Below are 27272 nucleotides of genomic sequence, written 5' to 3' on the forward strand. Positions count from 1 at the left end.
AGACTTTTACAGTGTGTAAAGCCTCCAATATGTGAGTGTAAAACATTAACCAGGTTAAGTTTTTATGTGTTTATTGTGAATGTTTCTTCCTTTGCTTCATTTTCTTCATGTTTGAGCATTTTTCAAAGTGTAATATCTTTTTATATGTGAAAACTGGAAGATTTAATTTCTATTTCACCCTTCAGCCTCTCCATTTTAGCTGTCTGTGTCAGAAAGTATCTTTTTATTATGACAACAACTGAAAAAGCAAGTTTAAGACATGAAAACTAAAAAAATAATGCAAAAATATTGTTATGAAGCTCAGCTCACTGCTGTATCCGTTCCTTCTAGATGAGGGGCCATATGGAAAAACAAAGGACATCTCTGGACCAGAACACACCATGACTTTGAGAAGGCACAGTATACCAGGTACATGACACCTCTGTCACTTAAAACCTCTCCAGAATAATCTGTGACTGTAACAACTCTCCATGAACACAAATAATGGGTGTTGAATTTCCACAAATATATCAGAAACTGAATGACTTCAGGTTAGGGCGCTGAAGGGCCGAGTGGTGGCCAGCTGAAGTGTTTTCTAGCACATTTCTAACCATCATTTAGTAATGGTGAATTAAGGCTAACTCTATATAGCTACAGCTCCACAGTCATGTCATGAGCAGGTGTCCATTAATTAAGCATTTGTTCATCATCTAGAAAGGCTAAACTAAGAGTTTGTTTCTGTTAGTTACCCATTACATTAGACCCCTGGTATTGATAGGGTTTAGAGAATAGCTCAAATAAATCAATTGAGAAATCCTCGAATAACACTTGTGTGTTTATTTTAATAGTTCTAACAGAAAATACATTAATATGCCTTAATAATAGACAAACTTTCTGCAAATAATTTGGAATCATGTTTCCCATTGAGAAACATTTGTGACTAAAACAATCTTTTCTTTTATGCCATCATGCCTTTCCCGTCACTGTTGTGACCTTTAATGTGAAACTTTGATTTCATACATCAACACTGAAATTCAACATTTACGTGGTAACTTGGATAATTTGTACCAACAAATTGTGAGATGAGTTTTATAACTATTAAATAATTATAGTTATAAAGGAGAGGTATTAATTATATATATGTCCTACCTTGTAAAAAGAAAATATTTGTTCATAATTCTATCTTTAGTCTTGGAAATGTAATTTTCTTGACCTCTCTTGAGAACCACTTTGTCCTCTACAGTATTTTTGCAAGCATGATTAATCAAACTTTTAACCTCAGGAAATCTTGACTGAACCCAGAAGTAGCTGTCCCTTTGGAGATAACAATTGTTGTAGAACAGGTTATGTGTAGTTCCTCTGAATATTGTGATGTCCCTGTTTGCACCGCAGTCTAATTAAGTGTGCAGGGAATTTTGCATTGAACAATAGTTGGCTCGTTCTCTGTTGGAAGAGTGGGACGCTGCGCCATTCCTTGATCCTTGTTTCCACAGAAGAATGATCAGACGGGTTCAGGGAAAAGTTTTTCATATAATCTTAACTTCAAACATCCTGCTAGTGTGTCAACATGGTAGTTAGTATGCATATATCGTCCCATAAAGGTAATTAAAAGTTTCTCATATAAATGTACTTTCTTAATTTTAATTTTTAGATGTTTATTGAGTGTTATACATTACATACATTATTAATGAATGTCTACATACTCTGAAGTCTAAATTGTAATGCAGCTGTTAAATATGCAACTGACATATCTTAATAAATATTGCTCACTTGGGGTCGATGTAAAGCAAAAGTTTAATCCATAGTTTAAGCTTCCTATGATTGCAAGGCAAGTTTATATAAATGTAAAGGACTAAAATCATTTGTTGAATAAACCAAAGGCAACAACAGATCAGTAAAAAAAAAAAAATTATCTTCCCCTTTTTTCAGCTTTTGTTTAATCTGAAAGGAAAATGAAGGTAGCATCCAATAACAAGTTTTTTCTGTTGTGTATTTGATTGTTCTGTGTACACTTTGTCTTTGTCTTTCCCTTGGCTGGATTGTCCTGATATGTGTCTGTGTGGGTGCATGCCTTTCTGTTTTTGGTTAGAAGCTCTACGGGGGGTGACCATGGTGGAACTGGTGAAAAAAGAAGGCAGCACACTTGGACTAACCATTTCAGGAGGAACGGACAAGGATGGGAAACCACGGGTATCAAATCTACGGCCAGGTGGGCTGGCAGCCAGGTGGGTAACATCATCATTTTGGAAAAATATTTAAAAGCTAAAGCAAACATACAGCTACATCAAGCTACTCACTGAGTAATACGCTCTTTTCATCAAGCATCATACTGTCCTTTTCTACCAGAGGACTCTGAAGAAAAGGCAGTTTGAAAGTGCAAAGTGACGCTTCAACACAGTTTCAGTGAAAACCTTATAAATACCCACCAAAGGCCTGGAGATCAATACTATTTTGGAGTTTTACTGATTAATTTTAATTGGGAATTTTACAGAGTGGAATGATTAAACAGCAAACAACAGTTAGATGCACAGCTGACTTATGTGTATTGTGACTGTTGAGTCTATACAAACACTGTAACATGTTGTGTGGTTTGATACATTTTTTCATACAGGAGTGACCAGCTTAATGTCGGGGATTACATCAAATCTGTGAACGGCATCAATCTGACCAAACTGAGGCATGAAGAAATTATTAGTTTATTAAAGAACGTTGGAGAGAGAGTCCTGTTAGAGGTGGAGTATGAGCTGCCCCCTACAGGTACAAATCACACTGACACTTTCAGAAGGTTACAATCAGTATGTCAATATGCTATAATATAATAATAAGTTTTGCTCACTTGGCTCAGATTTGTTCATTTTAATAAGCATTTTAACCACATGTTTTCTGAAGCCCATGTACATGAGGCAGCTCAGTTCTGAAATCCTTAAGAGAAAAAAATTCAAGTGTTCGTATCTTACAAAAGGACCTGAACGCACACCATACTTTCTGCTATAATTAAACCCACAATTATGAATCTGTTTGGCAGATTTAAATTTAAAGTATTCTTTTAACTTGAACAACATTTTCATTGTGACTTTAGAGAATAGAGATGTGTGTCAAATATGATTCTACAATGTTCAAGATTTCAGAAAAAAATGTACAAAAACAATCTTCTGATGTTTTACTTAGATTTGATGTAAAAGATGGTGTATGAATTATTCATAACATTTGCAAATTGTGAAAGTCTGTTGAAGCATTCAAGGTTCTACACCTTTCTAAATGGTTCATGCTGTTCTAAGGCTCCCTGATTACCGTGATAAATCAGGAACAGCTGTTTCCACCGAGTCCACAGGTGAAAAACTGCAGCTCTCCACAGTCAGTGTGTTGCTAAAACAAAACAGCTAACTCAGGAGTTTTCCAGTGACGACAAGGTCGTATCTAAATGTCTTAAAGGTCAAGTGCCCACAGTACAAAGTGTTAATAAACACTAGGGACAATTGTTGAATATCCATCCATACGTTCAGTCATAGTGGTGGGAAAAATGGTTTTTACAGGTTGTTTATCCACATCAAGAATTTAAACCACAATGTCAGGCAGAACATTTGGTTTTGGGAAACACTGGATGTTTCAGTGGTGAGAGAATGGTCAACCAACACAAATATAAACGCTGTGCATTGAAAATGAAAATATTTTCATTGAGACACCTATTGAGATGAATAAAAATGACTTCACATCTAAATATGCCAGAGGTATCAATAACTTTGCGCCTGTCTGAATGTATGTTATGCATTATGTCTGCAGGACTGTGACTCGCTTTTGAATATAAATTATAATATACTGAATCATTCAATATGAATACATTTCCATAAAAATATGCCACCCCATTAATATTTAACTTGTACGACATTTAACTCGGGTCTTGATGCATATTTGTATAATGCAGCAACACTCACAGATGATAGGAAGTTCATTTATTTTCTTCATTTTTCTGGACATTTTTAAGACTAAACGACCGTAACTGTAATATTTATGCATATCTGAACTAATCTTAAACTTGTAAATTTTTAAAACAAACAGTTTAATTCTAAACTGTTTGTTTAGACTAAACTGTTTACTTTTCTTGAATGACTCATTAGTTTGTTTTTCTCCTCCCTCTGAAAGCACCTGACAGCACCTCAGGGGTAATATCGAAGACAATCGACATCTGTTTGCACAAAGAGGGAAGCAGCTTTGGTTTTGTCATGAGAGGTAAATGTCACCAAAAATGGCAACTTTAACAAAATGAATAACCTAATTTGTAATCCCAGGTTCCAGTTGTCAAACCTTGGATTCAAAAGGAGAAATTATTTATAGAAGTATTAAAGGAATCATGTTTTACTATGTAATACAGGTACATATCAAAAAAGTTACAATATTCTGAACAGGTTCAGGATGTTTTGTCACTTATTTCAGAAAGTAAAACTGATGTATTAAACAAACATAGAGTAAAATATGCTATTAATTTAGCTGATTATGGCCTACAAATAATGGAAATCATGTACAGGTGACTGAATCCTGGAGAACTAGCAACAGAACAATGAATAACATAACATCATTTTGAAAAGGTTTTACCTAAATGATCACATTTCAATGGATGCAAAAAGATGTTTATTTCACAGGGACTTTGAACAATGTTACAAGTATATACTATTATAGTATATACTAGTATACTAATATATTAGAGTGTGTTAAAAATGTCCAATTTCCACTCATTTGACTCAGATTTTTTTCCTGCTCCTGATTGCAGGTGGAACCCATGAAGACTGGCACAAGTCACGGCCCTTAGTGGTCACCTACGTCAGACCTGGAGGTCCTGCAGACAGGTACAACTCAACATTTCATGTAAACCTTCTGATATTCAAACACATTTCTATGCACATGCAAACGGACGGATACATGAAGAAACTTTAACCATGAAACATTTACAGCTGCAGCCAGAGATACTTCAGTATAATGTGTCCTTTTTGGTTTTAGTAGTAAAAAGTTATGTCTAATAAATCAGAGCCCTCCTAAAATATGAAGGTTAAAAGTCAATGAGTTCTTATTTGGAGTCACAGAGAATTATTTGTGCCCTCAGACCATTAACAGCCCAGAAATAACATTGTCCTGTCCTGTGACCATCACTGGAACGTCGACAACTATGTGTTGCTCGTAGCTGTTGCAGCATGATTCATCTCTGTTCCTTTAATGCTGTCATCATGCATCTGTCCCAGGCTTCATGTTTAAGTAATACTCCATGACATTTCCATATAAATGTCAGTTTTGTAGCAGCAATACAGAGATGATTCAACCGTGTGCATATCCTGTGTATGAATTTATTAGAATTTGCAAACAATAAAGTCCTGAAACCAAATTATGTATTAAACATAAAGTAGGTATTTTGTTCCTGCTTCTTTCTCAAAATCAGGCACATATTATATACTTGCAGAAGTATATAATATGCAACTCTTTAAAAAAATTATGATGCCACTGCACTGAACCCTATTAAAAACCTCCTGGTTATTCCACCAAATATGGATTACTGAACTCTTCCTGAGTTTATACATTAGCATTGTTGTATCTACATGAATACTAACTTGTCTTTGCATTATTTGAGATCTGAAAGCAATGCATCTTTTTTGTTATTTTGACCGTTTTTCATTTTTGCAAATAAATTGCAAATTTTCAAATTTTGGAGACATGTTGTCAGTAGTTCATAGAATACAAGAACGATGTTCATTTTACTCAAACATATACATATAAAGAGTTAAATCAGAGAAACTTCTTTTTCCAGAGTTGTATATTACAAGAATATAAATGTATAGTATGTAAGTATGGTTTCGATAATCTCAAGGATGATTTTCTTGGAGTCAAGTCTGCAGGACACAAAAATCAAAGAAACTTCTTTCAGTGTTTCACTGCATGCAGGGAAAACTTTACAGTTTGAGAATATTGCAAGATGAGTGCAAACAAGAACAGAAAGCTGAGTGTGCTGAGCATCATAATCTTCCTTTTGGCAACATGAATCCGCTTCTCAGTCAGTTCCTCAGAATTAAAGTTCATCACATGCAGAACACTAAAGCTGCTTTTGAGGCCTTTGGTGAAGTAACACTTAAATTTTAATTTCATTAATTAGTCCCCATCTATCGCAGCATTACCCACAGTGATGTAGTGTTCACTTTCGTAACTGAGCTTTTCAAGCTACAACAGCACATGACTGGAGAAGAGAAGTGTGACTTTTTTCTGATCACTAAGCAGCATAAGCTAGAATTTAAATATCCAACATGCTATTTTTATTCCTCTGGCTCTTATTTGTACTCAAAGCAGTAAATTAGGGCAGATGCAGAATAATCACATGAAAGTAATTACTGTATCGTTTTCTAACTGCTGAGATCATTTCATGCTTATTTCAGAACATTAGAAACTGGTGAAAGGATTTTTTAAAAATTAATCTTATTGAAGATCTTTTAGAAATTGCTTTTAATTTTCCATGACTTGTTACAAACTAAAAATGTCTTAACCTATTGTAGAAAGCCTCTTTATAATTAGATACTCCAGCCACAGGGTTTGAATTGAGATACCAGGACAAAGATTAAAGATTTAAATTCTTTCTATTGAGTTATTTTGCCCAGAAGCTCATCTAACATCCACAGAATGTGGGTCACTCCAGGGGAAATAAATGAGATATTCATGCCGCTTTATATGCCATTTATATGCCAATCGGAGAAAAGTTAATCCTCAGCACCATACGGTCCCAGAAGTACCTACATATTTAGCATTACCCAGTGGGAATTAAAGCACCAACTCTAAAAGAACCAGAGAGCCACAGGGCTTTTATTCTGAGTCACAAAGATACTATTTTCACAGCATCATCAGAAAGAGACGAAGCCTAAAGGTCTGAAAGCAGGCTAAATGTCACAGCTGTTCTCCCTTCTAGGACTACCATTATAAAAGTCCGCATGAGCATCTTTTTACATTTTTGGATGCTGCAGAGTCATTATTAGGAGCACTCCAATGTTCTTTACATCTATAAAATCCTTATAAGTCCTCCTTTCCAAGTTTGTATGCCATTTATCAATAATAACTGATTAAAAATAGAAAATTTGCAAAACAATAACAAGAACTCCATCCGTTTATAATTTTTTTGACATATTTTTGTAAATATGAAGAGTTTCCTAACTTTATTTACCAAAGTTCCCAATACAAAAAAGTTGCACACAAGCCTTCTAAACCAAACACAATTTATTTGGAGTTTTTTCAAAGCTTCGTTTCAAAGTTACAGCCAATTTTCTAAAAACAATAAAACGAGGGAAAATAAAAAAAATGCTTTTATCAGTGCAATCAGAAAAAAGAAGTGCAGAAGATACATTGCACATTGTACATCAACAATAAAATACAAACATTTAAATGAAAGTGTGTCAGTCTTTGTGTATTCACATGAGAAAATGTCTTTTTTTTTTTTGGGTGTTTGCCTTGCAAGAGCAGAGCCAAATAGCACGTGCAGGAAACGGAAATGACTTTCATGAAATCTCACCTGAAGTCATGTGACATTTCATGAAATCTCGTAGTATTTCATTCTGTCAACGTCAGAACAACACAGGAAGTGATTGGCCAGACCCGAGCTGATCTACAAATATAGGGATGGATGCCACATCATGTTTGTGGACCCATCCTTTTTACTATAAATCTGTGAACTCGTCTGCGCGCGCACAGCAACTCGGGGGGGATGTTTAGGGTCGGAAAAGGAAGCGCAATTCTTACAGTTTAATATGCAAAAAAAAAATTGCTCTACCTTACGTGGTTCGAATTCTACCGGCATTTGAAAAATATGTATGCATCTCAGATCGCCGGCTTTAGCCAGTCATTTATTAAAATGATCCTCCAAAAGAAAAATCCATACTTAGACACAGCTTGAAACCAAACTAGAAAATTTCGGAAGAAATTTAGCCGGGGCCTGCCGAGGCGCGCCCGTGGGGTTTGGGCACGGCGTCGTCGCTACAAATCGGCATCGACGCTAAAGAACGCCGCGACGTAATCAGTGGCACGCGGAGAACCGCAAGAACGTTAAGCGAGGTGGACGTGCACCATTCGGTACGATTTAAAATGTTGTCAAGGCTTTTATTTTGGAAGTTTTGTTAAACTTCATTTCAAAGGGACAAACTAATCCCATGCGTAATAGTCCTTGGGTGAAAATAGTTATATAATGCTCAAAACACAAGTAGCTGATGTAAAAATATTCAAGGCTTTTATTTTGAAATTTTCAGTATGCTTCATTTTAAAGTTCCGAACTAATACCACGTGTAAGAGTGCTTTGGATGAAAAAGTCAAATAAAGCCAAAAAGAGCAATTACGTCATGTAAAAATATTCAGGGCTTTTATTTTGAAATTTTCAATATGCTTAATTTTAAAGTTCCAAACTAATCCCATGTGTAACAGTTACTGAGTTAAATCAGTTATATACAGCCCATAGCAGCAAGTAGTTCTAAAGGCCAGTTCTCAGTCCTGATCTGTTTCAACTGAGGATAGATAGAACTACAGCGATGCGTATTTGTAGTCCTGACCACCAGCCAATAGCCTCTTGAGTTCCGTTGCCATGGTAAATAATGGTCTCAGCAGGTGTGAGCTGTGAGCTCTGAGCTCTCAAACACACAATTGTGTGTTTGAGCCTACACGTTTTACTGAAAAAAAGCATTGGAAACAAATCCTTCGTGTTCGGGAACCGTAATACATATTCGAAAAGCGTTTCGAGCGTATGAGAGGGCTATGTGTCTTCTGCGATAGTCCCGAGATTCATATCTGTACCTCACTCAGAGCATTTACAGCGATGAGAGAAAGAAATGTTGTGCCCAGATCTGAAATTCTATTCAAATACATGGGAGAGAGCCTCAGACAGCCTCAGAAAATCCTGTCGCATGACTTTGCTCTGAAGCACCGTGACAGAAAACCGTACGGTCTAGATAAATTTCGAAAACATTTTACCGGAGCAGACAGGCGTATCAATGTCAGGACCGATTTTGATACTAATCGTGCGATATTTGTGGGCGTGATGGCGATTTCAAAAATGATTTGGGCTGAAAAAGTTGTCTTCATCTCTCACTCTAAGCAGCCAGAGACGCACTCTAACTTTAGGAAAAATGAGAAACTTTGGGTCGCTTAGAGGCAAATTGTGGACAAACCGTAACTGGTATCGACGAGCCGTCTTCACTTTCGAAGAGATCACAGACGTATCTACAAAATGAAATTTGAATGGCATTTCTAGGTGAAATTGTGACGACACAGAAAATCCTCAAAAATAGGGTATTTCTAGGATTTTTCCCATTGACTTATAATGGGGTTTTTTTCGTAGTTTTTTGCGAATTATGTCGCCACGTTAAGCCCAAATCCCACCAAAAGTAATAGCTGGAATGGCGTGAATTTTCTGCACGTTTTGATACCTCATTTGTAGGTGTGCACCCAGCGGTACGAGCCGCATTAACGGTTACGGAAGAAAAATAAAGAAGAAGAAAGAAACACTTTCTCCGACAATAGTAATAGGTTCCTGCCATTGCTTTGCATGGCAGGCCCCAATGATGCATGACTGTGACTTAGTATGTTGTTCTTTGCTGTTGTGTTATAATGTTGGCTAAACTTTATAAAAGTGAAAACTACTTTTGTGTGGAGAGACATCACAGAAGACAGAAAATAACCAAAGCGAGTGGAGCATAACTCCACTCTTTAGCCTAAAGTAAAGGCCTTAGCTTACAACATGTGATTTTCAAAACCTTGACATTCTGTATAACTCTAATCAACTTATAAAAACCCACCATCATTAGCAGCATCATGTGATGCTGCTAGACTATAATGAGAATTCAAAAAACTACATGAAAAAAAATGTTTGTGGTTCTCATGAGAGGAAATCTGAAAAAGTTCAAGAAGTATGCATTTTTTTTTTAAAGTTAAATGCTTACAGGGAAGATAAAACAAGTAAAATAAGAACTAATCTGTTTTCAAAGTTTTTAAGGATGTCACGCAGCTGTTATACTTTATTTTTGTGGAATGGTAGTGAGGTGGTATTAGGCAACCATAAAACATTCTGTAAATCTGTATTTCAACAGTTTAAATAGTTTGTTTTGATGGTTTTGTGCTCAGAGAAGGAACGCTGCGTCCGGGTGACCGCCTCTTAAGTGTGGACGGCGTTCCTTTACACAGCGCCAGCCACAACGACGCCCACAGCGTGTTGGCTCAGTGCGGCCAAGAAGCCCTGTTCCAGATAGAGTACGACGTCACAATAATGGGTGAGACATCAACACAAACTGGGCTTTCTAGACAGATGTAGAGCCTTTCGAGTATTTATTCACTGTATAGAGATTTATAATGTTTTTATAATGAGTTCCAAGGTAGAGAGGGGATAAAAACAGATGATCTGTTTAGCCTTCCTGTTTTCTGTTGGAAGTTTTGCTCTCTGCTTCTCTCTCTCAGCTCAGATCAACTCCAGACATGTCTTGACATGTCATAGAAAATGGTTTTATTCTTATGAGCTTCTCACAGTTTTATTTCGGTGCCATATTGATGCTGATAGTAGCTACAGTATGTCTGAGTCTAGTTCTAAGAAGAAGAGATCAGATTTTCCAGTTTTCAACTGGCCAGACGTCCATTCAGGGCCACCTAAACAGAAAAAACTAATCTAATCACCAGACACTTTCTCGTTCCAGCTATAATTTAAATATAGATATGTAGGTTGATACTTGACTTTATACAAGTAATTCAATCAACAAGCAAATATGATGGCATTCAAATTTAATTTGTGCACAGATAATGTGAAAATAATTTGTGTTGGTAGTTGATGAAGTCCCCTTGTTGTGTTTTATAAATTAAAGCCAAAGGAAAAAAGCTTCAGACATGAACTTCATTTGAGATGCATCTGTGCTTGAAATGCCATATTAGACAAGATAAAGCCAATTTCCTCGCAAATACCGTAAGTAGTTTAATGTATATGAATGAAGCAAGATTAGACTGTTAGGTAAACAGTTTGATAGTTAAATAAAAAAAACATAGAAATATAATGTTGATATCAACAATAATTGAAGATAGATATGATTTTCTCTCTTTCAGACACTGTGGCAAATGCTTCTGGTCCGCTATTGGTGGAGATTGCAAAGTCGCCAGGGGCAACGCTGGGCATCACACTGACGTCGGCCAATCATCGGAACAAGCAGGTCATCGTTATTGACCGGGTTAAACCTGGCAGCGTGGTGGACAGGTATGCACACATTATTCCACGCAAAACGTTTGTTTCTAAATGCAGCTAATACAAAAATATTTAATACATTCATACATCATGAATGAATTAAATATTTAAAGTTTCGCCCTTTAAACTTTGTCACATTTTGTCTCACTGCAATAAAAAACGTGTTTTTTTTTATCATTATCAATTAAAAAGTAACAAGAAAACATAAAAAGCATGGATGACGTTGTGGAGGGATGTAAAGCAGAATTAGGTGATAAAGCAACTGAGCCTTTTTTACATAGTTGACTTTCTGAAGTTATTGACTACATCATGCTGTAAAAAACCTTATATTGGACAGGAAAGCTGGTCAGCTGGTCAGAGATGTTGGGATGATAGTTTGAGCTAAATGCAACTCCGAAAGAAAACCTGTTAGAAACATCAGCAGACCTAAAACTGAAGTGGAGATTTACCTTCCAGAGTTACCGTAAGCTTTTATTTTGCAATTTGCAAAGAAGAATGGGCAAAATGTCTCAAGATGTACAAATAAATCAAAGTCAGCTTTGTGGGCCAAGATTGCATGAAAAACCAGAAGACCTGCAGCTTTAATGGCCAGGCTTTTCTTCAAACGTTTGAATACAAATAATGGCCAACCTTTTCAAAATGTTATTAGCAAAACAATGTAAACCGTGTCTCATTCTCCTTCAACTAGGTTTGTGTAACTTTGTGAAATGTTGAAAAGAGAATAAATACTTTTCAGAGGCACTCTATGTATATTGCAACACTAAATGTTCTAAAATAGTCTAGATGTCAGAGAATGCTGAAAATGTCTTTCAAACAGCTCTTTGCAAAAAGACAGAAATCAATACCCTGCCCACTGCTGTGAAGACATTCTTAGACCGCAGGATTACGGATATATTGTGTTTTTTCTTATGTTAAGGAAATCCTTACACATACAGAAAGTCAATACAGTGTGTATCTATAGCCCTAAAACTAACACAGACTGTAGAAGACAGGATACTGCCTCAATCTGCTCTTTAAATATAAATGAAGAGTTTGATATTGGTTTTGAAAACAGCAATAAAATCTCCTCAGTCAACAGAACAGGCTGGCTATGGCTATGGATGCTAATATTCATCACTCTGCAATGGCTGTTAATGTTTATAATCTTTGTTGTTTTCTCATTTCCTAAAGTTGTGATGCTATTGTGTCTTTTTTCTCTGTGACGGATTAAGCAGATGTGGAGCGCTGCATCCAGGGGATCACCTCCTGTCCATAGACGGGACGCAAACAGAACACTGTACAGTGTTGGAGGCAACGCAGTTGTTAGCAAGCACAACGGAACTGGTCAAGTTAGAAATCCTTCCTTCACATCAAACCAGGCTAGCAGGGAAGCAGCATGACACAGGTGGGTTTAACTGGACACATTCTGCAGATGATCAAACAATTTTCCAAAGTCTGAATGAAATAATAACTAGATGGTTTGGAAAAGTAGGAAGTAGGAACTAGTTTCCCTCTTAATCTCTTCGTCTTTATCTGTTTATCTCACCATGACATCTTTCTTCCATAGGATGAGCAGAATTTGATTTTGTGGTACAGCATTAAATCCCTGTAGAGAAATCCATCTGGGAACAGATTGCACAGAAATTATACTGTTTTGTTTCTAGGTTCTAAGTACAAAATACTTAATTTTGTTATATAACCTCTACATTTAAATGTAATACATTTTAGTGTCAATGCAAATCAGACTTGTATTTCAGCCTGCTGTTCTCTTCCTGTTGGACTGAATGGAAGGTTATTGGCCCTCACTGGTTTCTGTAGGATCTGAATGTTTCCCCTGTTCCAAAGTGGTTGCTTTGCACCCAGTTAGAGAATTTGCACTTGGTCTGTATTGTTTACTGTAACAACTGAGGTTAACACAAATCCCAATGTTGGTTAAATAGAGCTGCACGACATTGAATCTGAATCATCATTGCAAGATCAGTGTTGTTAATACCACAGTTGAAACAAACTCATTTGGATTTAGTATTTGAGGGAATTCATATTTTAAGTGCCAAATCGACAAGACATTAATATTTTTGACTTGTTGGATGGATGTTTGTTGGTGTGTCATTAGCTACACATTTGAAGTGTAACTTTAGGGACCAAGATTGACAGACTCATTAAAAGTTATGATGAGGACGTTTTGATAAAGGATAAAGGCTGATAGTATCATCATAGTTATCACAATATTCAGCACTAGTATATTTTTATATGAATCTTTACAGAACTAATTGATCTCTTTACTTTGAGTTATTTCTGTTGTGATGATTAGACAAGACAAGAAAAGTCTCTGAGAAAAGGTTAAAATGCTCATATTTTATTTGAAACTTGGACTCAAACATCATCTTGGATCTACTGTGATTGATTTATTTTGTGTGAGTTCTGTGTTTGTAAAATGGTGACCCACTGAAAACATAAAGCCAGGATGGACCAGGATGGTCATTTTCTTTTCTGTCTCAGTTGTTTTTATTTTTTAGTTCTGCTCACAGAAATTCCTTTCAGTCCTTTGATTCATTTTCTGTCTCCTGCTCATTGTCCTTTGTGCTCATTTTGAAGTGGAAAAAAGCTGCTTTAGGATCAAGATGTCAATAATTAACACTTTCAAAAACTTGCCATCCATTCCATCCAAAAATATTATTCATTTGCCCCTAAGAGGCAAAATGCAGTCATTGATTTTTTTCTTGTAATCAACGTTGTGTGACTGTAGTGTGTGCATGAGAAATGAACACGGCTCATTAGGAAACTCATAACCTTCCAGCAGACCTAGCAGCCGGTCTGCCGCTGCTTTATTAATAGACACTCTGATTAAAAGATTGAAGATGCGTATGCGTTTGTCTTCAGTTTCACTGTGTTACTGCGGCAGAGATTAGCCTCAGTGAATCTGTGTGCACATAATTCTCTTCACCTTTTGGGAATCTGTTCAGTGTAAATCACATGTGAGCGATTTTATCCAAAGTGACTTTTTCATGCCTGTCCTGTCTGCGCTGATCTACGATCTGTGCCGTGCCACTATCATTTCCTGTCAGTGCATCTGTCTCTCCAGCGTGTTTTAGTGGACCTAATGAGTAGCTCAAGGAGGGCTAGATGTGACTGTGTCTGCACACTTCTCAGAGTGTTACCCCCAGGGCTGCCAAACACATATTCAGTATCAAATCTTCACAAAGTCACGGCCATTTGGATAAGGCGACTCCCATGACTCTGTGATTGTAGAGGCATGCTGCAGGTTTGGATCAACTTCAAAGTTTTTAGAGGAGCTTGTAGTAAAATATTACACAGAAGGTTGGGTATTTTCCACATTGCAGCTCTGATTGTACACTGATGACCTTGGAGTGAAACTCTGTAGAATTTTCTTTTTCCAGCTGCTGAGCAGTTCCTGCTTTAATATGAACTGAAAATGTAACATGCAATATTGGCGATTTAAAAGAAATGATAACCTGGTTTAAATTTACTCTGGATTTTCTCTATTAAACAGAGGGTCAAAAATATGCGTACATGATGCTGAGGGTCTGCATGGATCTTTTTATAATCCCCCCATGGTGTCACACAGCCTTCTTGTTCTGAAGCAGGTGTTGAAGGGATCTTTGTTTAAGTGCAGCAGTGAGAAAACCTAAACTTCTTTCTGAGTTAAAAAGTTTAACTTAACGTCTGGTTTTGGTAATCTTTATTTTGGACCATGACTTCTCTTTTCTAATTTGACTTCTGCTGTCTTTCATTTAGCTGGATTAGCCTTTTATCCCATCCAATAACACATCGACTTGTTTGTTTCAGTGAAGGTCCAGAAATCAGATCATCCCCACACCTGGGACCCGTGTATAAACTACTGTCATCCTCAAAACTCGACCCTCTGCAACACAAGTTCCACCCTCAACAAGTCCTGGACCGCGTCCAACAACAACACAATCAACAGCCTGGACTACTGCAAGTGTAAGAACTGAATCCTCTAAGGATGTAAGCTGGGTGAAATCTTTCAAAGTAACACTCTGTTTTGCTTTTCCTATGTTTCCTACAATTATGTGATTTTCTATATGAGCTGCTGAACAGAAAAATGAAACATGTACTTTGTATTTCTTGCAGCTCTTGTATGTGCCAGTTTCTCCACCAGCTCTACCACCACATCAGGCCCCAGCAGCCAGAGCTCAAACACGCTGCCCAGGCCTGCAGTTCCCATGAGTCCTCGCAACTCGCTGCTTAAACGACGGCAGAGGAAGAAAGAGCACAAAAGTTCCTGTGGGTTCCACCTGTCAGACAGATGATCACGTTTTACAAACAATCCATCTAAAACATGTAAATGTGTTTGATTAGTGTCCCTGGCATCAAGTTCGGTTGGTCCTGGCGGTCAGGTGGTCCATGTAGAGACCAGTGAGGTCGTCTTAACAGGTGATCCTCTCAACGGCTTTGGAGTGCAGCTGCAGGGAGGAATATTTGCAACTGAAACTCTCTCTGCACCTCCACTCATTCGATTCATCGAGCCGGACAGCTCAGCCGAGAGGTGAGCACACACACCTATTGACACGTTTGGACTCTGATCTCCGAGAAAGATTCAATACTTGTTTACTTTTCTTTTGCTGAATTGATTTTTTTTTGCTCATATTCCAAAAAACCTGTTTGTTTGTGCGATTTGAAAATAAATCCATCAGATCCATCAGATTCTAGCCAAGGCTAGTCCTGTACCAGTCACTTATCCAGAGTGATAAATTTATAATAAAAAGCGAAATACATTATTAAGAGAAGTACATGGCTTCTTTTTTAGTACGTTTCACTTCAGAGGAATAACTGTTGTTTTTTTTTTTTTGAATGAAGAAAAATAAATAATACTAATAATTAAAAAGTCATTACCCAGGATGATCTGATTAAGATACAGCAACTCTTCTTCCTTCTCTTCTTCTACTGTTTTAGATGGAAAACAATCTAGTTCTCAACAAAAACTGTATCAGAAAAGTTTATGAATGAAAATACAGAAACAAGGCGACTACAATTAATGTAAAAAGTTCAAAATTACTGGAAACTTTAAATAACCAAAGTCTTAATAAACACTGTATGAAAGTGCTGACTCTCATATGAAGGCTCAGCGTTATAGCTGATCAGAAAATTGGGTCTTCAGAATAGATTGATAATTCTATTTTGTAGAAGTCAGAGTAAAGATTGACTGCAAGCGGCAGCCTGTTTCACTTTAAAGAGCTCTAACAGAATTGTAGAGCTGGAGTAAAGTATTTTCCTGCTGCTCTGCCTCTGACTGCGGCTGGCTGTGCATATGTATTGATTTTAATGCTGCATTAGCAGTGCTACTCGCTGTGGCTCGGAGATATTGGTGTTTCAGTGGGAGGATGTGTGAGAATAATGTCCAGTGTTAGCAGCTCCACCTGACTGTGCTTCAGCGTAGGCGTGTGTTAACATGTGCCTAAGTTTCATGGAGGTTTTCCAAATATCGATGTATGTGTAATTTTGTGCATGTTTTGTTTGCACGTTGGAGCTTCCTGCTGCTCAGTTCGACACAACTTTGTTTAATTTAGGTGGTTAAAACCTAATTATCCATTGTGTCTTTGTTGTGTGGTTGTTTACTGGCCAATATTTCCATCCTATGAATTGCTTCTTTGAGTGCTGGGTGTGTTTCCACACCCTGAGGCCACATTCACTATTCCATTAGTGCCCACACTAAAAACACTAATTAGTTTGCTTCCTCTTGCTCCTGCCGGAGGAATCGATGAGTATATTTATTTTAATTCCACATCACAGCCGCCTGCCTCAAAGGACTCTTAAAATGGGGACAAACTTCACACTTTTCACAATCCTGACAGATTTTGAAAAGGCTTGAAGTTCCAACTAGCAGACTGGTTTCAGTGGATTTTAGTCTCAGACTTTAGGGATCACAGATTGCATGATTTATCAAACCAACTAAAACCAACTAAACACATCACAGTCTGAAAGGTAAACAAACTTACCAGTAAATAGCAGTTAAAAAAAAAGAAAGTTCTCAGAAATTCAGGAAGGGTTTGTCTGTGCTCCTCTCCCATAAAATAATAAAAAATATGCATATTAATATTTTTGTATTACCAGACAATAATATAATGTTTGGTCTGGATGGAAAAAATAAACATTTAGATAAATGTATTCTATGTATAAATGAATTTTAGTCAGACAAGTCATCCTTATGTTTGGTATCTGAATTGTTCAATAGCAAAGCAGATCCTCAGCATGATGCTGCCATTACCATGCTTGGCAGTTAGAGTAACTTTTGTTTATCTGTAATTCTGTCATTCAAATTGGTAACCTGTATCAGAAAAACAATTACCTTCTTACTTTACATAACATGCAAAACTTCCTAAAACTTAGAGACTTATATAGTAAAGAATTTTGTCCTACTGATGTAAAGAAAGTTTAACTTCTAAGGTAAATTGAGCACACCAATTAAAATCAACTGATTTACTGCAGTAAGATCAATAAATCAATGATCATTGCAATCTTAATCTTAAAGATCTTAAAGAGTATCTGGAATCAAGAAGGTTTCATCACGCAGTGGTTTAACCTGCATGGAACATGTTTATGAAGCGTTTTGGTTTCTGTGTCTCTATAGTGATGCTATGCAACAATAACAATGAGACGATCTGAGCATGTCAGACTTCACAGGGCTTTAAGTGGAACATATAATCTCACTGACTAACTTTAAACATGTTTTTATGTGTTCATGTATCCTGACACCACCTTGATAACTGTTGTAGGTGTGGCCTGCTGCAGGTTGGAGATCGTCTTTTGTCAATCAACGGAATCCCCACAGAAGACGGAACACTCGAGGAAGCCAATCAACTTCTCCGAGACGCTGCATTGACCAATAAGGTCGCGCTGGAAATCGAGTTTGATGTAGCAGGTTTGTGGAGCGAACAAGCTATCTCCAACTTCCTGCGTCTCTTTTTTAATTCCAACACATTAGGGTCTTCATTTAGCATCCTGAGGGTCATGCATTTTTGGAGGGTATAAAGACTTAATTACCCTTTAATTGTTTTGTTTTATTCTATTTACAAACACTGTGAATATTTCTGCTCTGTCTGGGTAATCTGTCAGGCTTGGACAGAATAATTGCATCTTTTTACTGCAGGGCATGGCCCCGTCAAAAGGCTTTTAACTCCACTGAAATGCTCTTAGTTCACTTAGAGAATTGACTCAGCTCGGGTTTCTGTGTGGAGGAAAAATTACATCAGATTGAATTTGAAAAATATTGAACCAACCAACAAAAGGGTTAAAGTTTAATCAGTTTCTGTTTTTGAATTGATGAAGTTTTGATGGGGAATGTTTATGAAAAGAAGCAGCTGAGCGTGATGAATTTTTAAGAGTGTGCGTTTTTAGATAATGGATGGATTATCTCCTTATACTTAATGTGACTGCTCTTCATCAGTACTGAGAGTTGTGTCCCAAGGCTCTCAGTACTTCTGAGATTTGTGGACTGACTCAGAAGATCCAGTCTGGCCTTCCTGCACAATTCCTCCCAATTCTCATCTCCCATCAGTCCTCCTTCTGTGGTTTCTCCCATTGAGCTGGATTTCTTTGGTTGGACAGATGGGGGAATGAACATTAACAGACATCTTGTTCAACTCTGCACTTTTTTCTTCACAATAAGGGTTGGTTGTTCACATCACATTCAATTTCCTGCAAGCTTCACAGCATTGAACTGGTGAACTTGAAATGTTAGCAATTGTGTAAAAATTAAGGATATTTTCACACCTGAACCTTTTGGTCCACTATAACCAAACCAGAGTTTGGTCCCAACCTTTTCTGTGGTTCTGAATTCACTCAGGAAAACGCTGGTGTGTAAAAAACGAACTGGACCGAGATCAACTTTTTAAGGCGGTCTCTGTTTGCTTCCAAATGAACTCTGGTTCAGTTTACTTCTAGTGTGACTACAGACCAGCCTCAGCATGAACCAGCTGTAGGTTTATGGACTTTATGAGCCTCCATTGCTGGACATTATGGTCAAAATGAGACCTTCAGTGTTTAAAATGACATTCTAGTTGCAATAACAACAGAAATGCACCATGCAGGACTTCCAAAGCTTGTTTCTTCTGGGTTTGTGCATAAATCACTTTTTTATTTGTTTGTGAAGAGGGATGTTATTTACCCTCATTTCAGCTTCACTGAAGGGTGAAAATTTTAAGTGTTATAAGATATTTAAATGAGGAGCTGATCTCAGTTTTTAAAACTAAGCTTTAAAGTACCAACAGAGCTCAGGGTTATGCGTCTGTGTACAGTTTAACTTGTGAATTAATGTTATTCCTTCAAGCATAAGGACTTGAAGTCGATAATTGCCTGCAGAAATTCAGGTCAGTGCAGGAAAGAGCAGATAAACCAAATGTAATTACAAATGTTAAGCTGGATAAATGTACTTATCTGTTGCTTTCTTATTATTCTGTCATGTCTGCGGGTTCTGAACACTCTGCATGTTTTTGTTACAGAGTCAGTGGTGCCTAGCAGTGGTACGTTCCATGTCAAGTTACCAAAGAAAAGAGGAGTGGAGCTGGGGCTCACCATCAGTGGTAGGAAAACACAAATCCTTCCCAATATGATCTGGTTTTTGTTTCGCAGCACCGCTGGCAGAATGTTTGAATCTCACTGGACGTCCCATCCAAACACACGACTCAACATACACAGCATGTTCTTCCTGGTCCCCAGAACCAATCAGCTGAAAACATGAACAGCTTTTATAAAACAGCATAGAAACCTTTTAACGGCGTCATTCAACAGCAGCATGTTTCTGTTGTCTTAGCCTCAAACATAAAGGAGTTTATTTTGTTTATTTTCAAAGGGTTTTTTACTGCACCTGTACATATCCTGCTTTTATCAGTGACTATGAACTCAGTTTTAGCTGAAGACATGACATTAGTTCCTGCTGCCAACTCTCACCCTCTCTGACACTGGAGGCTGTCATAGCACATGTTTAAAGCAGATCTTGACATGTTAATGATAACTCTCTAAAGTGAAGTCGTGTCGCAGTCCTCAGTGGGAATGGCCTACACTGAATGTTTATTCTTCCTTTGAGTTGCATGTTAATGTCTATTTGAGGCTTTATTATAACTCACAGCTTTGGTTCACTCACAGTTCACCAATAATCTTCACCGATTTGCTAACGTCACTTCACACTTTGAGAAGAAAAGACCATCATCTTCATCAAATGAATTAATAAACAGCAAGTCAGAACTGACTGAAGTTATTTTTGATCAGTATTTTTTCTCTGTCATTAAGAATCAGTGGAAAAATCTTTTTCTAACGGGAAATGCCTTCATGTGTTGCACAAGTTTCAAAGCTGTTTACTGATAAAAAGGAAAACTTCTTGTTCTTTCCAGCGGGCATTTTCTGTTGATAAGATGTCTAAACAATATCTTAACAGTTCATAAACATGTAGGCTGAACTTGGCAGATATTTGGTTTAAAAGTAAACGGTTATTTTACGACTAAGACCTTTATTAGAAGCTCAAGATGCCGAGATGGACTTGTGTAAAACAAAGGAGCATTAGCATGCTCTCCTGACTGTGATTTCTGACTGCTTATTCAGTTTGGTGACTTTAATGACGTTATTATATATTTTAAACTCATCCTCTGCAACGTTCTGTCTGCACTGACTCCGCTCTGTGTGGAGTCAATCTCTCCAGGGCTGTTGAGGTATTTCTTGTTGGAAATTATGATTCTTGCTGCACAACTGACCTTTTTTCCTACAGCAGCACACTGAACATGGTCTGTGATGATCCTGAAGAAGTGTGCTGTGGTCAGCGCTACATCCTGTATAGCTCAACTGTTTAACAACACTTTAGAATAAAATGCATTTTCTGTCCATCAGTAGAAGTAAATCTGTGAATAGTTTAGCACAATTGTCTTTAGTCTCTATTTGATATTGTTCCTGAATATTTTCCTCATGTTGATATTATTGCAGCAACCTAACAACTGACTAAAGTTTTAGATCTGTTTATGTTACTAAACCAAAAGTCCAAGCCTAAACCACTTTGAGATCAGGCAGTTATACTTTTGCTCTAAATTTAGATTAAATATATTGGTCTAAACAACATCTATGAATAGACATATCAGGGACTCGTGTCTAAATGAGATCTATGTATGACTGTGACACAGAATCAGGTCATGGCTCACTGGGCTGTCGCTGGGCTGTTGTCAACTGCTTAAGTTAAAAGACTGAGAGAAAAAAGGTTTATTTTCTCCAACATGGTTAAGAAACAAAAAAGCTACTGGAGCTGATTTATTGAGAATAAAACAGTTCTGCTCACACTGTGCATATGTCCTGATGTAATTCTGTGCATAAATGTTTCTAACCTTTAAACCTTTCCACATATTTCAATTCCAAACCTTAAGTGCTGCACTGCATTCAACCTTCTTGACCAGAATCACAGTTTTAATAAATACATTTATGTCATTTTACATGAAGCACCCTCCGATATCTCATGACGCTTTTAGATATACTGCAGACAAATTAATTTGACGCCTTAAATTACACCATGTTAGTGTTGCAAATCATAGTATAATCATTTTGACCAGTAGATGAATATATGTAGAGGGTGGTACTGATATCCTATACAGATCCTGTTTAAATGTTGCCTGCTCTGCTCTGCGTGTTTTTGTATCAAAAAGGTAATAAATGGTTAATAACTGATGTTATATAACATTTATTTAAAGCTTTATTCCATTAGCCTCAGACAGAAAGCGGTGTAATGGTGCCATCTTCTGAGCCTGACTCTCCTCGGGTCATTGTCATTGTAACCAAGAATGTTTTTTTTTTTTTAAGAATAACAGCATACTTATTTTCCATAAAATGTAATGTATTAATTTCTGCCTTTCATTCAATTATAGCATGTATTTTATTCGGTGCTGATTTTTATGCAGCACTCTGTTAAACTATATAACCACCCAGACATGCTGGTGATTATTTGTTAGTGACGGCACCGTTTGACTTTACTGTTCACTGTTTCTGATCTTTAATGTGAACTGGTCTCCTTTCAAAGCCAGCAAGAAGCCTGGAGAGCCGCTCATCATTTCTGACATCAAGAAAGGCAGCATGGCTCACAGGTATTCCTTATAATTTATTCAAAGGACTCGCCCTCACAACACATTTTTTATTATGCCAGCCTTGTGATAGAGCGCTGCGCAGCTCTATCACAAGGCTGTTGTTTTCCTTTTCCTCACATCACTTTCTGCTCCCTGTCACCTGTCATCCTTGCTCTTATTCAGAACTGGGACTCTGGAGCCTGGCGACAAGCTTTTGGCGATTGACAACATCAGGCTGGAGAATTGTTCCAAGGAAGACGCAGAGCATATTCTCCAACAGTGTGAGGAGCTGGTCAAATTAAAGATACGCAAAGATGAGGACAACTCAGGTAATTCTGTAATTGCAAGGCTTGAGAGTGAGAATTATACTGAAAAAATGGTTCAAACTTTTTATTTATGTATTCATTCATTTTATTAATATTATTATTATGATTGGTTTTAGATTCCTTAAGATTTTTTTACAGAGCTGCAAAACATTGTTTAACCACAAGGTGGTGCTGTCCTCTGCTATTTAAAAGTTGCAACAGTGAAACGCTTTTTGCCTCCCATACAAGAACAACAATAAATGGAAACATTATTTAATAAAATACAGAAAAGATTGTAACCAGCTAGAATCACTTGATTTCATGAAGCCATCAGAGTCAATATCAGTAAATTGGTCACACTTTTAGAAAGATTTGACTAAAATCACCTTGTTTTTAGCAGAAATGAGGTGAACATAACCTCAGCTAAAATCACATGGCTTAATAAAACCAAAATGCATAAACATTGTATGATTCAGTGTACTTTGCTGCTCCACTGAGCTAAGAAATTTAAAAGCAGCATACAGAAATGAAAAAAGGAAAGGAAAATGTTTTTGGCTTGTTTCACAACCTCAGTGTTTAAGTCACTGAGCTGAACTCTCCAACATACCAACACATTCAAGTGTCTAATATATAAATAGAGCTAAAGGGCCTGAAAAAATCTGAAGAGTTTTCAGTCTCAAAAAATGAAACTATTTTGTGAACTTTATCTTTCCTTAACAGTTTAATATTCTATATTCCTGTTGAAATCTTTGGAAAAGAAATATTGTTTTTTTAGCCTATTTTCTAATATTACAGTCTTGTTACTCATAATACATTTGTAAGTTTAGGTAAGTCTAATCATATGTTTATATGAAATCATTGTGTAGTCAAAATCATCATGCAGTGAAACAAACATTGCTTTAACAAAGGGAGGCCGCAGTGTGCATTCTTCTCTCCAAACGCAACAACTGAGGCGTCATGGAGGCTGCTCTCGTGTGTGCACACATGCAGGGATAAACTCGCACAACTGATGTGTTCTTTCGATCGGATGAAACGCAGAATTTTCTCTAGTTCCCATGGAAACTGTATCTTCCTCACCAGTGCAGTCTTGAGAAGAGCTTTGACCTACTTCTGTAACGACGTCTATGTCTCTGTTTGTGTTTCAAAGTGAGCTGGGAACGTGACACTGTATCCACTGGTGTACCAGAGCTCTTGTGTTGGTGTGTTTGCATATCAGATGAGCATCACCCACCAGACGGTATTGACTTCTCCTTGGACCTGAAACGTTAGAGTGTGTCTGTTTGTTGCAGATGAGCAGGAGACGTCAGGCAGCATCATCTACACTGTGGAGCTGAAGCGCTATGGAGGCCCTCTGGGTATAACCATCTCAGGCACAGAGGAGCCTTTTGACCCCATCACTATATCCGGCCTGACCAAGCGAGGCCTTGCAGAGAGGTACTACATACACTGCAACACTTTGATCAGAAATCTAGGCTGCTGCTTTGTATTTTAAAACTTTTCCATCCATATTATGCTTTAGTTTCAAATTACATAGTATATCTACTTGGAATAGAAAAAGAAAAACTTCCAGCCCAATGGTAAACCGTTTCTTTCTAAACATGAATTTGTGTTCGATGAGCAATTTGAAGTAAATTCTTATTCAGAGAAACTTTGAGCCTACGGGTCGGTCACTCCCAGTTGATGGTCCGGGAATCTCAGCTGAGTCATCATATGGGTGTAATCTACATCATCTTCCCAGAGTCAGGCTAACCACGCATGGATGATAAAGCACTGAGAACAACAACCTATATGTGAACAAATGAAAAAACTGATATACTCTCTGACTCAGTGTTCAAAGATCCTCAGAAATAAATTTTTACTCACACCAAGATTGATGACAGATGATGTTTGGAGCTACAAAAGGTTTTCTCACCACCAGCTCAGTGTCATATGACACATGGAGATAACAGATGCGAAATATGAGCCAGGTTAGCAGCCAGTGTCCATAGCAACAAGCCTGAGCAGATGATGACATAAGCTTTTACTGAGTCCTAAACATGTATTGGTGAATGTATGCAGGTCACCAGGCAACACCAGTTTCATATTTCACATTAAGATGGCAGCTCAGGTGTAACGCCACTGGAAGACACACTGCTTATTCCACCCCCCACCCCCCGCACACACACACACACACACCCCAGCTCACCATGACCCATTTCCTAGAGATTGTGATGTAATTGTTCTGCATCCTGGACTGAACTGTTGTGCCAAAAACTTCCTATAATTAAACTTAGTTCAGCCTAACAGAGAAGTAAATGCAGGAGAGAAACTGAGATCAGTGTCTGTGGCATGTGCAAAGAAATCTGCATTTACTCTTATTATTTATGTGCATTTATGTAGTTCAACAAGTACATGTAGATAAATCATGACTATCTACTGCCTACTTAACTGCAGACTGCATGCTTCTGCCTTTATTGACTCTAATATAAGTGTGCTATACCTACTATTTGAGATAACAGCAGTAGATGAATGTTATCTGTCAAAGTAGGTCAAAAGACAGTGTTTTCATTTCATGTGTTGTTATGTATGAATGATGGCAGTAGATAGCACTAGACTGACCCACACTTTAGTTGTGTCAAGGTTTCTTTAAACATTAATTTCTTAAATCAATATTTATCTTTTCTGGTCCTGATAGAAGTTTGGAAAAAGGATAACAACTTGGCAACATGTTCACAGCAAAACTAAAGATGGTAATTGTTCATTTTGACCTAATTTTGAGCTGAAGAAGTTCATTCAGGATGTTCAAAAAATGTGTTTTCTCCTGAACTTACTGTAAACCTGATTGCTGTGAGAATAAGTGTGTGTGTGTGTGTCCAGGACGGGCGCTATTCATGTGGGTGACCGGATATTGGCCATCAACAGCGTCAGTCTGAAAGGGAAGCCGCTGAGCGAAGCCATCCATCTGCTTCAGATGGCCGGAGAGACGGTGACCCTCAAAATTAAAAAACAGCTGGACAGTGAGTATCAAGTCTAAACTGACTGCAGGATTTCAGCGGTCCTTACTTCATGAGACGTAGACCACAAAAGTGTCTTCATATTTTTATGGAATGTATGTGAAGAAAATGAAGTATTTACATTGTAACCACTTTCTTATGAAATGCAAATTTATTGAACAGTTCAGTTCAGTCCAGCTATATAATGCAATCAAACTCAGTGGATCATGCAATGTCAGTTCCAAGGAAGTCAATTGCATATTGTTGTTGACTTTGCAACAGTCTATCATCCTTACCAAGCCAGTGTGAAGGCTGCACTTCAGAGGCTGTGTGTGTTGGTCTAACAGTAGACCAACACAATGCATGAGTCACCTGAAGAAAGAACACAAGTAAGGGAGCTGGTAGGGTCAAAATTAAGAGTGGTGGAAGAAAAGTGCTCAAAAAAGAAAGAGATTCTGGGATGTTAAAACACACACAACACACAGCACACATAAGATACAGCAGACATCTGCAGACCATTTTGACACCATGTAGCTTTAGAAAACCGTGGTTGCAGGTGCCAGTCTGTTGTTTTCATCAACTTCTCAGCGAGACTTTTCATATCCAAATACAATTTAATTGTTTTTATGTTAAAGATTTAGAGGAGAGGAAAGCAGCAGACGCTGAGGACGCGACAGAGAATGAGGTCAGTGACCCAGAGGAGGATGATTTGACAGACAGCCAACAGACCAATAAGCTGTCAGAACTTTACTCCACAACGATACCGAGTGTGGACTCGGCCATGGAGTCCTGGGACGGTTCTGGACTGGACGCAGGATACGGCAGCCAAGGTAAGCTAGCCAAGATATTCTCATGCAGTTTGTTCTTTTAAAGTAGCGCAGGAACAAGGAACATTTCCTTTCTATCAGAAGGGCTTCTTAAATCTTGTTTTCCCACAGGTACATACGCACAACAAGGAGCGGGCATCGCCCTCCATCCACATGAGTGGCGTAGCTCCAAACAGCAACGTAGCACAACGCCACCTCCTGGAAGAAGGAAGAACTACCCGTTTAGTGATGGAGGCTTCAGTGAGGATGAGTGGGACAAACCACCAGGGTACGACTGAGCTGAACCTTCAGCCGTGGTTTGATTAAACACTAACAGCATCATCCAACAGCAAGATTTTTCCTTAGGACATTTCCAGAAGTTTTTTTTATTGCTTCCCAAATTAGCTAAAAAAAAAAAAAATGTGATCAAGAACTTTGATTTCCCAAAGTTTTCTGCTGTTGTTTCATTGTCACTAGTTCAGCTGAGTTATCCTTCCTCCTGTTTTCCATCACAGCTGTTGTCTTCATGCACGTTTCCAGAGAAAAAAGAGATTTCAAAATGTTTCCCACCAAATCAGTTCCAATGCTAGACCAGAACTAGTGATTAATATAATTAATAAGAAAGTCTGTCACTTACATCAGCCAAGCTTTGTTTTATTCTGCGTTTCGTAAAGAACCATAACACAAGTTGTACTTCATAAACCAGTAAATTTCTCTAATGATCCCTGTAAAAGGTGGTTCCAATATGACCAGTTTGATTTATAAACACTGTTTTGTGTTGTAATATTAATTTGAAGAAGAAAACAAAATGTAACTCTGGTGATATTTCAGGAATTTTTTAATTAAAGCTTCTGCCAGTGTTCAGTTTCAAACAGCAATTCTGATCATAACTATAAGCAATATTTTCACAAAAATCCACTGATTTCCTACTGAAA

At 37.6% G+C, this 27272-nt stretch overlaps 1 protein-coding gene across 6 annotated transcripts in view; it reads left to right on the forward strand.

The window, feature by feature from the left end:
* LOC102217456 (glutamate receptor-interacting protein 2-like) overlaps window positions 1–27272 on the forward strand; it is a 192978-nt gene that overhangs the window by 156707 nt on the left and 8999 nt on the right. For 5 of the 6 annotated variants that reach the window (XM_023325528.1, XM_023325524.1, XM_023325527.1 and 2 more), the window contains exons 2-20: window positions 331–408; window positions 2069–2204; window positions 2591–2736; window positions 4120–4206; window positions 4745–4820; window positions 10105–10250; window positions 11068–11215; window positions 12418–12587; window positions 14990–15145; window positions 15296–15448; window positions 15524–15710; window positions 17938–18083; window positions 19663–19743; window positions 22212–22275; window positions 22438–22583; window positions 23849–23993; window positions 25416–25555; window positions 26167–26361; window positions 26470–26626. In XM_023325528.1, the coding sequence (XP_023181296.1) occupies window positions 331–408; window positions 2069–2204; window positions 2591–2736; window positions 4120–4206; window positions 4745–4820; window positions 10105–10250; window positions 11068–11215; window positions 12418–12587; window positions 14990–15145; window positions 15296–15448; window positions 15524–15710; window positions 17938–18083; window positions 19663–19743; window positions 22212–22275; window positions 22438–22583; window positions 23849–23993; window positions 25416–25555; window positions 26167–26361; window positions 26470–26626 (2557 nt within the window). The remainder of the gene's footprint in view (window positions 1–330; window positions 409–2068; window positions 2205–2590; window positions 2737–4119; window positions 4207–4744; window positions 4821–10104; window positions 10251–11067; window positions 11216–12417; window positions 12588–14989; window positions 15146–15295; window positions 15449–15523; window positions 15711–17937; window positions 18084–19662; window positions 19744–22211; window positions 22276–22437; window positions 22584–23848; window positions 23994–25415; window positions 25556–26166; window positions 26362–26469; window positions 26627–27272) is intronic. The other variant, XM_023325526.1, reaches the window with a different exon arrangement.

The sequence above is a fragment of the Xiphophorus maculatus genome, chromosome 20, assembly GCF_002775205.1.
Source record: "Xiphophorus maculatus strain JP 163 A chromosome 20, X_maculatus-5.0-male, whole genome shotgun sequence".
Classification (NCBI taxonomy): domain Eukaryota; kingdom Metazoa; phylum Chordata; class Actinopteri; order Cyprinodontiformes; family Poeciliidae; genus Xiphophorus; species Xiphophorus maculatus.